Raw genomic sequence first — 13,457 nt, forward strand, 5'->3', positions numbered from 1 at the left:
GGAGAGACGGGGGCAAGGTGGTGGAGGAGAGATGGGATTGGGGGGGCCGGGTGGTGGAGGAGAGACGGGACTGCGGAGGGGGCCAGGATGGTGGAGGAGAGACGGGACTGCGCGGGGGGGCCAGGATGGCAAGAGGCAGGGCAGGCCCTTGGATCACTTTGGCAAAGAGCATAAGGTTATGGGTTAGTGTGACCGGATTGTCATCTTAATGTAATAGAGAGCTGACATAAGGGTAGGGGTGGGTTATTTTTGGGGAAGATGGGTTATGGATGTGTTATTTGAGGGAAGAGTGACAGGATATGAATATGTGCAAATGACAGGAGAGGAACGTGGTGGATTTGTGGGGAATGAAGAACAGGAATGGCGTGTGGATGGGTTAATGAGGGGTGAGAGGGTAAAGATGTGGGTATGCTCCATCAGTTTAACTAAATTAGTTGGGTGTGTATTGCTGACGTAAAGGGTCACTGGTAATAATACAAGAGCAATATAGACATCACTGTAGGTTGTGATGTTGTTTTGGATGGAACATGGGAGATTGGCCGGGTAATGGGCAGGCATGGCACTTGAGGGGTTGGTTTAATGAGAATGACAGGGTGGAGATGTGAGTAAAAAGGGCAGTTTGAACATAGCAGGGATATAGCATTGAGTAAGTGGAGACTTATGTCTATTGTCCTCTGTGTTTGGGGCAATGAAAACTCACCCTGATGAAGGAAGGCCGAAACGTCGGTTCCCCTGCTCCTCGGATGCTGCCTGACCTGCTGTGCTTTTCCAGCAGCACGCTCTTGGCATTGAAAACTCATGTAGGGTGGTGCATGTGGTGTGATATTGTCAGTGGGGATGAGGTTTGACCAGTGTAACTAGATTTGGGTGGCTTATAGGTGTACTGGTGGGTTACAGAAGGAATAGCAGGAGCAGAGTTTTCTGAAACGTCAAGGAGTGATGTACATGGGAGAAGACATCGCCTGGTTGGGGCTGGGGAAAAGCAGAGAACAAGAGTGTGGATGCTGAAGATTTGAAACAAACGGCTGGAGAAAGTCTGCAGGTCTGACAACATTTCAAGTCCAGTGACCTTTCCTTAAAACTCATAGCAGCTCAGGAAAGGCGGTATGTGTCCGGAAAAGGTTATACGAAAAAAGAAGCTTTACAGGATGCTGGGGAAGAGAATAGAGGTTGGTGACTGTATTGGACAAAGTTGAGGCAGTGAGGTTGGCTCAATGTTATTGAAACATAGATTTTTTTTTTCCATCATGTACATTATCTAATGTTTCTGGAAGGAGGGACTTGTTCAAAGTTTTTTTTCTTGCAGTTGTTGTGAATGTGAAATTTTCTTGCAGTTGTTTTGAATGTCAAAGTGTAGATGAGAAAGTCACCTGCCCTTTTCTCCTGTTGTTATAAATGGTTATCATTTAAATGTTCTCTTTCCTCTCATCAAATCAGTGCTGGCATCAAAGTAGTAGATTCCGGATTAGTGGTGCTGAAAGAGCACAGCAGGTCAGGCAGCATCCAAGGAGCTTCGAAATCGACGTTTCGGGCAAAAGCCCTTCATCAGGAATCGAGGTTTCCTGACGAAGGGTTTTTGCCCGAAACGTTGATTTCGAAGCTCCTTAGATGCTGCCTGAACTGCTGTGCTCTTCCAGCACCACTAATCCAGAATCTGGTTTCCAGCATCTGCAGTCATTGTTTTTACATCAAAGAAGTAGGGTTGGGGGTCAGAAAGTGCCAGGGAGTATGCGAAAATATCTGATGCACATATCAGTGGGAGGATGCTGTACAGTGGCTTAGTACGCTAGCCTTCACTTTGCCTGACCCAGCCCAAACAGAAGGGATGATGGCTTTTTCCTTTGTTTTCGGATTGGAAGGGACTTGGCAGTAAATTTGCCTTCACATGTATTAAATTTTGTGGTTGGCTTTGGAATAGAGACAGTCAAAGGAGCTTTCGTCTATTCCATATTTTACTTGTTCTGATCTGGGAATGTAACACAATGGCTAGTTGCCTAAATGGTATCGTATTCCCATGTGCATAAATTCCTTTGCCTAATGAAATGAATGAGCACAAACGTACAAAGGAAGGGGAAGTTAATATGTAAACATTGGGTTGACAGTGGAGGGAAGTCAGTTTGCCTATGATCAGTGAGAGTTGGGGTGTTTCCGTATGGGAGTACTTTGTGTAACTGGGTGTTGAAAGACAGCATGGATCTGAATGGTAATTATTTCAGGTTTGAAAGAATTAAACCCAAATTTACTATCTCTTCTCCCCCCCCCCCCCCCCCCACTTTATCGTGAGTAGTTACACGAAAACATAAATGGTAATGCAAGCAATGTCAGGGAGTTTGTGCTGTGTTATGGAATTTTGCATGGGACCATGTTGTTTTCGGAGCCAGTCTAGTGTTTAGCCGAAATTGTGTTTTCAGGGCCAGTTTAGTGTTTTGCTTTATTTCTGACCCTTATCGCTAGGACTGAATGAGAGAATTTGATTCTCTTACTTCAATTTTTACTGAAGTCTTCAGTGCTGCATTGACAGGTTATTTAGAAAAAGGGAGCGGGAGGAAGCCAAATAGCCCTTTTGAACTTGCTGCTTTTGTTACCTGGTGAGGCTGTGTCCATGGGAAGGACATTGTACATTTATATTGGCAATGTTTAACGCAAACAGTAAAGCCAGTTGTTATTGCGCGGTGTGGCTCCATTCATTATCTCTCTGCCTGATGAAGCTCCCTGAATGTGTGCTTAATCCCATTGACATGTCAGTAGTTTGGAAATACAAGTTTATAGATGACTCCTGTTGCAAAATGTCAGTGATGAATTCATTCCCATAATGTGTTGGCTATTAATAAAAACTCTTTGCCATTTCTTGCAGCAAGGAAGTTGCTGATTTTGAGCTGCTCAATGGTTTTGATACCCCGGTGTTTGTATTGCAGCGCCACTAAGTGGTATCTCTTTTTAACTCTGGTAATTCTAAGAACTTGTTGGAATACAGATAGAAATTCAAACTCTTGTGATTTCTTCACTCAGTTTGGTTGGGTGAACTTGAATTGTTTTACAGCTCTTCCAGTTACCGATCAAAGAACCTTTGAACACCTCAACTCATAACAAGGAGATGGGAGGTTGTTTTTAAAATTGCTCAGTTCTGCCAACCAGCTGCTGTCTGTTATTTTAAAGCATGATTTCCAAACGACAGTTCCTTTGAGCCTCGTGGTCAGTGCCAAGTAAACACAGGTCTATTTGTGTTACTTTCTGTTCTGAACTGTTTGAGTTCAGTGGGCCAGGAAGTTTAGTAAAGGGCTTTTCTGTCGCCCTGTGTCAGATAAATGCTGAATCAGAATTCCAGGACCAGTTCCAGTTAACAACTTGAGATATATGTGAGTTAATTAACATTCCAGGTAAACAACATAGATTTGTTCTAACCCTATCAGGAGGCTGCTAATCTATGCTGTATACCAAATCCCAAATTTTCACATCTTTTTGAAGGATAAAGGAATAAGATGATTGTGTTTTACCATGAAGTGACCCTATGACCCATTGAACAATACAAATTCAAGATTACATAAAGCTGAATTACATGGTAACACTCTAACTGGAACTGCTGACTCCCCTCTTGTGAGAGAATTCCTCACATGAATGACCTTTTAAAGAAAAAAAAGATTGAATGAAATATTCACTCTTCTTTCCTAATAGTCTGGCAGTCGAGTTGACCAAACTCTTGGCTGAGAGAGAGATAATTGAGAAAGGATCATGTGGAATATCTGAGGGCTTAATTGGAATTGAAAATGTTAATCCTGAATGCTGTTATTAAATTAAAAAATTTATGACCGAGCCCGATAGATTGTGAATTAAAGTATTAAGGAACATAGAACTGCAACTGTTGATCTAATTGAATTATGAAACAAGCTCTAGGGTTCCCTCAGTTAAACTATGCCTTTGATGACAAATGACAAGAGGGCAAATTGCTTATATGGGAGTTCAGGATTGATGTCAAGAAGCATGTCTGAGTGATCTGTAACTAGAATTATCTTCAAGGTGGAGGGTTGCAACAAAACCCATGGAAAATATACTGTGAAGTCATGGAGGTGAACTGTAGGTTTCTATAGGAAGCATCAGCTAGATGGACTGAATGGGTGTTGCTGCCATTTTTAATGATTTCTGAGGTGCAAAGATCCTTATTGATTGCAGTGATGTTCACAGATATCTGTCCTAAATTGGAAGCAGTGTTTGGGTTTAGCAGTATCAGCTACAATTTGTTTTGTTTCAACAATTTGTTCTCTTTCTACTGTGTTGTGAGAAATATAAAGAGATGTACTTTTCTACAAAGTGTCCCCAGCAAGAACAAGGGATACTTTTGAATATTGGCTAATGCCATTATTTTAAAATGGCGTTCAAAGAAGTAATTGTCTAAATCATTTGTAGCCTGCAATTCCTTGAATTTTATAACATCTTAGTCTGATATTAATCTTTCATTTTCAAACAGTTGATCTTAATGTTTTTAAATATGCATTGTTTCTCATAAGCATTTTTGGATTTATTTGTGCAGTTTAGAATCCCAGTCTCCTAATCCCATCTGTCCTATTCTGTCTGCATACCAGCTTAGAAATCACAGATAATAATGAGCTTATTTCTTTTGTGATGACATGGGGACAGACAGCTAAACCTAATCAGCCTTTGTACCTCTGTGTTTGCAACATAGTAAAATTAAGCTGTTGAAGACCCCTGAATAGTCACTCCAATGGTTCAAAACCAGAGTTTTGATTAACCAATCCCAGACTTTGCGAATAATTTCCAGATTCTGGTTTTGTACATTAAGCAAAAGATTTAATCATTTATTAGATCCACAATTTCTTTTTAACAGAAAATTAAACAATATGTTAAGCTGATTAAATCTGTGTTTTCAACTCGATATCTGTTTTCAGCTCCATTCTCTCAAATGACACTCAGCCAAACAATCACAAATAAGAAATCTCACAACACCAGGTTATAGTCTAACAGGTTTAATTGGAAGCACACTAGCTTTCGGAGCGACGCTCCTTCATCAGGTGATTGTGGAGGGCTCGATTGTAACACAGAATTTATAGCAAAAATTTGCAGTGTGATGTAACTGAAATTATACATTGAAAAATTGATTGTCTGTTAAGCCTTTTATCTGTTAGAATACAGTGATAGTTTCAATTCTTTCATGTGTAAATCACATGAAAGAACCTTGGGTTCATGTCACATTATGGGTGATCACCATTGCACTACACACACACACAGATATTCCTACACATACATACTGACACAGGTACACACAGACGCACACACAAACACACATGCACCCCCTCACAGACTAAGACACTCTGCACTCACTACACGCGTGCGTGCGCACATACACACACACACACACTTTCTCACACTCTCAACCCCCACCCTAGACAGACTAAGACCCACATGCACACATATTTTGTGGGGTGAATTTGTACTTGCAGAGTTACATTGCACTTTACTCAAAAACTGCATACATTCATATAGAACTCTGAGCTCAAAAACTGCATGAATTTATGTAAAACTCTGTTATCTCATTTTTTAGATTAGAATCAATCTAAACATCAGGTCATAGACAGAGAACTCAGGGGGCTAACACCTTCAACATATTGTCTAGCTGTCACCATTGTTAACAGCTAACCCGAGAATGCAACTTTAAAAAAACGGGTTTTGTGATTTACACATGAAAGAATCCACATCCCAAAACTAATCTTTAGTTCGTAATTCCCAGAATAAAATAAAAGCAATGAAAAATCAGTGGGGGCTTTGACACTAAATAATCTGACAATCCCATTGTTTTCAAATCTTTCTCTGGCCTCTTCAAGCCTTACACCATTCAAGATCTCATGTTCTTCCAATCTTAGCCTCCTGCATGTCCCCAGTTATCCTTGTTTCAGTCATTGGTGGATACCTAAAGGCAGCCTACTGCTGTAAAGATGTAAATGGACGATGAGAGCGGTATTAAACAATGACTAAAAGATCAGTCAATCGAAGTGGCTTTTAATGAGGCTATAAGAAGAATGAGCTGAAAATGTGTTGCTGGAAAAGCGCAGCAGGTCAGGCAGCATCCAAGGAGCAGGAGAATCGACAGGACTGCCATTCCTGAAGAAGGGCTCATGCCCGAAACGTCGATTCTCCTGTTCCCTGGATGCTGCCTGACCTGTGCTTTTCCAGCAACACATTTTCAGCTCTGATCTCCAGCATCTGCAGACCTCACCTTCTCCTATAAGAAGAATGAGGAAAGGTATTGAAAATGTACCAAAGTATCAAGTACAGAATAGGGATATGCAAGTGTCAGAGGAACAGGGTGTTCTTAGCCTAGCTGGTATGCATTTGGGTTTGCTGAATAGAAAAGGTTTGAAGTTGGAGAAGGAGCAAAATTTCATAAGAGGGTCTATTTGAAATCTGCAGCTTGAGCTAATGAGCAAGATTTTTTTTTAAACTTCACCATTGTCTCTTTTCAGGAGCTCAATTGAACGCACAATTAGAAAACTGGCTCGCCCAAGCACAACCCACTGGGAGGCCAGCTCGAGCCATCATTGCACCGTAAGTCCATCTATTAAAACAAGTCAACAGAGCCTTTTAGAGTGACATGTTTAACGGTAAACTCACTCACCTCTCTTTTTCAACCAGTTATGCACAACCTGTTTGCTTTAAGTGTAAAGAAATGATCTTGATCGTAATGCACCTTTCCACGTAGATCAGACATTAAAGAAGATCATAGAATCCTTAGTGTGGAACCAGGCCCTTCAATCCAGCAAGTCCACACCCAACCCTCCAAAGAGTATCCCACCTGAACCCATTCCCCTACCCTATTACTCGACATTTGCCCCTAACTAACACATCCCTGAACACCGGGCAATTTAACATGACCAGTTCACCTAACATGCACGGGGTTTTCTTCTATGTTTCAATTCCACTCACTTAAGAGGATAGGTAAATGTGCATCAAAACTGTAGAAGTGCCAAGTTTTGTTTTGGTAAAGAGAGTTAGCCCTCTTTGAATACAGGTTAGGTATTCTTCCGAAAATCAAAAAGACCTAAACACCGGAAGGTCTTTTTGAAAATGAACCCAATCAGACCTGTGGACACACTGGTTCTGGGTCCTTTGGGGCAAAATAACTTAATTTGTCCCCAATGGAACGAAACCTTTTTGTCCCCTGCAGAGGCTCAAACTCAACATATCTCCTGGTCTGTTCAGAGCGTTCCTGGGGAAAATTAGCTTTGCTTTTGGCTAGCTCTGTTCGAGCTGGCCAAAGATCTTTTTTTCTCCGTCCCCTCCCCTTCCCTCCCCTCCCTGGCCTGAATAGACCTTTCTGTGTATCTGAAAGCTGCAAGTACCTTTTGTCCAAAAAATAGTTGGTGCTGAGGTTTTGGGATAAAGCTTTCCTGACCCAGTACCACTGTGACTTTTGCAGCCATCTGAATGGAAAGGTGGAACCTTGCTTTTACACCTCGTTGAGAGACAGATGTGGATCGTTTACTTTGCCTTATGTGACATGTATCTGGGATGTTTACTGCTCTGCATTCATACTTGAAACAGTATGGCATGACATTTGAATGATTAAATTTCAGTTTTGTCAAAATTTTGTTTGAGCGTGACTTGCTTTGTCAGTTGTGATGGTATGTTGGTGGAAATGTCAGCCTTGGTTCAGTAGTAACACAGTTGTCCCTTAAAGTAGAAGGTTGTGGCTTCAATTCCACATGAGAAACACGATTGTGCAGTGCAAGTGGATGCTCCAGTACAATATTGAGGGAGTGCTGTTTTGTGGAGAATACCATGTTTTGAGTTCAGTTTTGGACCAAATCTCTGACTCATTCCTGGATGGGTATTAAAGATTCTGTGGTCCACTTCAAAGAGAACGGGGAATTCTTTCCATGTCCTGACCAACTTTTATCCCTCAACCAATATCTCTGGTTGTTAAATGTCATTGCAGTTTATGGGCATTTGCTGTGTGCAAATTGTTTGCCTCATTTCCCTTCTTTACAGCAATGACTAAACTTAGAAAGTACTTCATGGAGTGTGAAGTGCCTTGTGAAAGTAATGATGTAAACGACAGTTTGTTTGATTATGATTAAGGTAGCTATTTAACTAGCTGCTTCAGTTCTCTGTTACCAATCAAGTAAGTGCTCTATGACAGCAACTATATTCCCCAGTCTTAGCTTGAATTTGAACTTGAACCTTTTGCACATAAAAGCATCGTCTCGTCAATTTATTAATTGATGTAGAGGCATCTTTGACCAAGGGAAAAGCTGTTCACAACTCTGGGCCTACAAAAATATTATTGATTCGCATATTATCGTTAAAATGTTGTTTTTGGAGGGTTAATGCAAAATTGTGTCAAGATTATGCTGGTGCCTGAACATGGAGATGGTGTGAACCATTTGCCTTGCCTTATGTGACATCCACTTGGGATATTTGCTGCGCTCCATTCATATCTGAAGCAGGTGGTCACATGCAGGCAGCGGTATATTTTTGGAGAGTTTGTCTTTCAGGCGAGCCTCTGTCCATGAGTGTGTCAAAGAGCCAATGGCACTACTTGAGAAAGATTTAGATTTTTTCCGAGTGCCCTGGTCACCATTCCTCCCTCAGTCAAAACTATCATGATCTCCCCCACTCGGGAGAGCAGTAAGTCCATTGGAGCAGCATTAGTTGTAAGTTCCACTGCAGGTCATGCTATCACCACTGGGACAGATAACACTGCTGATTCAACGTTACTGAGCTTAACTCCTGGAACTATCTATCTTGGGAGTACCACCACCCCCAACACATGTTGGAGTAGTTGTGGAGGGTTGCTTACCAGCATCATCTTGAACAACTGCTCTCAATTTATTTATTTAATATATTCAGTGACTTTGGTCTCCACTGCCTTCTATGATAGAGAATTCCACAGGTTCACCATCCTCTGTGTGAAGAAATCTCATCTGTCCAAAATGGCCTACTACATATCGTGAGACTATGACCATTTGTTCTGGAGTCCCGAGCCAAGGATAACATCATCACTGGATCCAATCTGTCCAGCCTGTGAGAATTGTTTATATGTTTCAATGAAATCCCTTCACTTCCTCTTAAACTCAAGTGAATACAGGTCAAGTTGACCCAATAATTCCTCACAAAATAAACAAACTCTCCCAGAAATCAGTCTTTTGAACTGATAACTGCATTCCCATTATGGCAAGAAGGTATTTTCTTGGGTAAAACTGCACGCAATACTTACTCCAGGAGTTGTCTTACTGAGGCCTTATACAGCTGCAGTAAAAAGGCTTGATTTCTTATCAATCCTCTTACAATTCCTGGCAATGTAGAGGCTTTCTGAATTTTCAAATATATTTGCTTCTCCTTATTGAGAGGGGGCTTTGAAAAAAGATTATTGAGATTATATTTGGCTGTGAGTCTTGGTTTTTTTTCCATATCTTAAATTGCAAGGTTGAAGCCTCAGCAGAAAGATCTACACAGGTTGACTTAACATTTAATTCAGCCCCAGCCATTTGATCTTTGAATACTTTATTATAGCCTTTATGTTTTTTCTTTTAAAAATTATCTCACTATGCGACAAGTAACCAAACGTAGGTAAACAGGTAAGATCAGTGATGGTATAGTGTAAGGAAGTCCCTTACCTGGTACTCATCTGTCTTTTTCCATACATATTTATTTGCTAATTTTTTCTGGGAACAGGAGGTTTTGAAGTTTGACTTACTTTGTCAAATTTTGGATTGCAACCTTCCAGAGCTATTCCTCTCATGTCTCTGCTAATTCTTGGACAGCCAATTCTCCACCCCATGGATTTCTTATCTGTATTCTGTCTGAAATAGTTATCTTGTTGTCCAGTAATGCATGCATCTGACCTGAGCACAAAGTAGTTGATCAGTCATTACACCTCCTATGTAAAATATGTATTTAACCTTTCTTCTTTCTCTTGCTAACAGCTTCAAATTGATTTATTGACTTCCCCACCGAGAAAAAATAGTCTTTTGCTTTGGAGCTGTCAAAATCTGACACCTTTCATCAGAATTGCCAACACTTTTGTTATGCAATATAGGTTGAGTAATATTATATTTTGCATCATCCTCGACCTACCACCAAATAGTATCTTTATTATTTGAAGCTTTCTTTCCCCCTTTCATGTACAAAATGTAGGTGTTTGTCCCAGGATTATATTGATTGGGTTGTCACAAACTCAAAATTGGCCTGAACATGGTACAATTTGTCTCCTGACATCTGCTTTTTAAAATATACATTTAAAATGTGATGCACTTAACGCATTTTATCATCTTGAGTGAATTACTTAGCCTGAGAAATTAATTGGACAGCAGTGATGCGGGGGGAGGTGCCTGCACTGCGTGCCAGTCAGCACAAAAGTGCGGTGTGATGCCACAGGTGTAATGCTGCAACCATTTAAAAATGATTAAAAATCTACCTGTTGTGTAAGAGTGAGCATTACGCTGAGACAATGCAATGATCATCCCTAGGAGTGGTCTCTTTTGCCATGTGTGCATTTTCGCTGCAAACTTTATCCTTTCTCAAGTTTTCAAACCTGATTGTTGCCATGTGTCATGGCCATAAGAATATAGAGAAATAAATTCAACTAAAATACATTTCATGGCAATTCTTTGGAAAGTTACATTTGAATTTCTCATCCACTCAGTAATTGCCTGACCTTACCCTCCATCAATCGTGGCTCTGTAATTGCTGCCAAAAGGTACCCAAGGAAAGCCCCCTTCTGAATCCTTCCAATTCTCCTTCCCTGTCTGCCAGTCAGTGCTTAGTTTCTGGTTGGAAACATGCCCTTTCATATGTTGCTGGTTTAAAGCCAAGTCCTAACATTGTCTGATTCAGGATGTTCAAGATGTTCTGCTGGCTGTGGATATGTTGATTAGGTCTGCATAGGTTTTGTGTGGGATTTTAGTGTTTATGCTAACCTTTTGTTTCCTTTAGTCATGCAGGATACACGTATTGTGGATCTTGTGCTGCTCATGCTTACAAGCAAGTGGATCCATCAATCACGTAAGTGAATCATAAATACTGGAGCTTCTCTTCTGGTAAATATCACCTTAACCAAGGTTGATTTGGAAGGAGGAATTGAGCAGAATTGGGTCATTGGAACCATTAAATGATGGAAGTCTTCCTGCATATTAGGTTTGTGACCAGAAGTGAAGACTGAGTGATTCATTGGCCAGCAATAGCATGGATGCCATCATGCAAGGGATGGAAAGTAGTGAACCGTAGTAGAGGTTTCTTTGCTGGCTGAATAGTCCAATCCTGGGGCTAGAGACTCAGTTACAGATGCTGAGGTTGGTTGTTGAGATGCTGTGGATTTGGTATCCTCTCTCCGCTGCTTGTATTGATCCCCATGCGCTCCATCCAAAGGGGTTGGCCCCTTCACGGATGCTGCTTCTCCATTTTGTGCGTTCTAGGACAAGTGGTTCCCATATAGCAGGGATTTTGCATTTTTCAAAACATCCTTGTAGTGTTTCCCCTGCATTCCTAATAATTGTTAACTATCCTGGAGCTCGGATTAGAGCACTTGTTCAGGGAGTCACGAATCGGATGTGTGAATAATGTGACCCACCGGTTACAGCTAGTGAGTGACCACTGCTTCAATACTGGTATATTATCCTGGGAGAGGATACTTGTTGATATGCTTGCTTTGCTAGTGGATTTGCAGGATTTTGTGAAGATGATACTGGTGATAACACTCCAGAGATTTGAGAGACTGCTGTACACGGTTCATGTTTCTGATGTATACAAGGGGTTGAGGTCCACGGCTGCTTTGCAGATCTTGAGCTTGGCGCTGGACTTGTCTCGGGCCTTCAAGCAGTTTCCTCAGGAAATCAAAAGTTGCACTTGCTCAGAAGTTCGGGTTAATTGTCAGTCTCTGCTCACACTGAGGAGACCCCTGAGGTAAGGGAAATGATCCATGTTGTCCAACGGCTCACTGTGGATTTTGACAGTTGGAGGGGTATTGTTGTTTGTTTTCTGGCTGTTTAGCCTGAGGCCTGTTCTCTCCACACATCAGAAAGCTTTCTGATTCAGTATGTGGATGTACTTATTAGAGAAGTTGCAAAACTTGACCTATCCTTGGGAAATAAGGCCGGTTGGTTGACCGAGGTGTCAGTAGGGGAACACTTTGGGGCCAGCAACAATAATTCTGTTAGTTTCAAAATAGTGTTGGAAAAGGATAGCCCAGATCTAAAAGCTGAAGTTCTGAATTGGAGGAAGGCCAATTTCAATGGTATTAGGCAGAAACATTCCAAAAACTGATTGGAGTCTGATGTTTGCAGGTAAAGGGATGACTGGAAAATGGGAAGCCTTCAAAAGTGAGATAATGAGAGTCCAGAGACTGTATATTCCTGTAAGGGTGAAAGGAAAGGCTGGTAGGTGTAGGGAATGCTGGATGACGAGAGGTTTTGATTAAGAAAAAGAAGGAAGCATACGTCAGAGATTGAGTAAATCCTTAGAGTATAAAGGCAGTAGGAGAATACTTGAGGGCCAAAAGAGGACATGTGATAGCTTTGGCAAATAAGGTTAAGGAGAATCCAAAGGGATTTTATAAATACATTAACTACAAAAGGGTAACTAGGGAGAGAATACGATCCCTTAAAGATCAGCAAGGCACTCAATGTGTGGAACCGCAGGAGATGGAGGATATACTAAATGAGTATTTTGCATCAGTCTTTACTGTGGAAAAGGACATGGAAGATATAGAATGCGGGGGAATAGATGGTGACATGTTGAAAAATGTCCATATTACAGAGGAGGCTGTGTTGGTTGTCTTGAAATGCATAAAAGTGGATAAATTCCCAGAACTCTGTGGGAAACTAGGGAAGTGATTACTGGGCCCCTTGCGGAGATATTTGTATCATCGCTAGTCACAGGTGAGGTGCCGGACGACTGGAGGTTGGCTAAAGTGGTGCCACTATTTAAGAAGGGTGGTAAGGACAAGCTAGGGAACTATAGACCAGTGAGCCTGACATTGGTGGTGGGCAAGTTGTTGGAGGGAATCCTGAGGGACAGTATTTACATGTATTTGAATAAGCAAGGCCTGATTAGAAATAATAAACATGGCTTTGAGTGGGAGATTGTCTCTCACGGACTTGATTGCATTTTTTGAAGAAGTAACAAAGAGGATTGATAAGGGCAGAGTGCTGGAAGTGATTTATATGGACTTCAGTAAGGCATTCAACATGGTAGACTGGTTAGCAAGGTTGGATCTCATGGAATACAGGGAGAACTAGCTATTTGGATACAAAATTGGCTCGAACTTAGAAGACAGAGGGTGGTGGTGGTGGTGGAGGATTGCTTTTCAGACTGGAGGCCTGTGACCACTGGAGTGCCACAAGGATCGATGCTGGGTCCACTGCCTTTCGTTATTTATATAAATGATTTGGATTTGATCATAGGAGGTACAGTTAGTAAGTTTGCAGATGACACCAAAATTGGAGGTGTAG

General features: G+C 41.3%; 1 protein-coding gene across 1 annotated transcript in view; it reads left to right on the forward strand.

Moving 5' to 3' along the window:
• memo1 (mediator of cell motility 1) overlaps positions 1 to 13,457 on the forward strand; it is a 50,930-nt gene that overhangs the window by 4,070 nt on the left and 33,403 nt on the right. The window contains exons 2-3 of the mRNA XM_043696859.1: positions 6,439 to 6,555; positions 10,945 to 11,013. Of these exons, the coding sequence (XP_043552794.1) occupies positions 6,439 to 6,555; positions 10,945 to 11,013 (186 nt within the window). The remainder of the gene's footprint in view (positions 1 to 6,438; positions 6,556 to 10,944; positions 11,014 to 13,457) is intronic.

This window comes from Chiloscyllium plagiosum, chromosome 9, assembly GCF_004010195.1.
Source record: "Chiloscyllium plagiosum isolate BGI_BamShark_2017 chromosome 9, ASM401019v2, whole genome shotgun sequence".
Lineage (NCBI taxonomy): Eukaryota > Metazoa > Chordata > Chondrichthyes > Orectolobiformes > Hemiscylliidae > Chiloscyllium > Chiloscyllium plagiosum.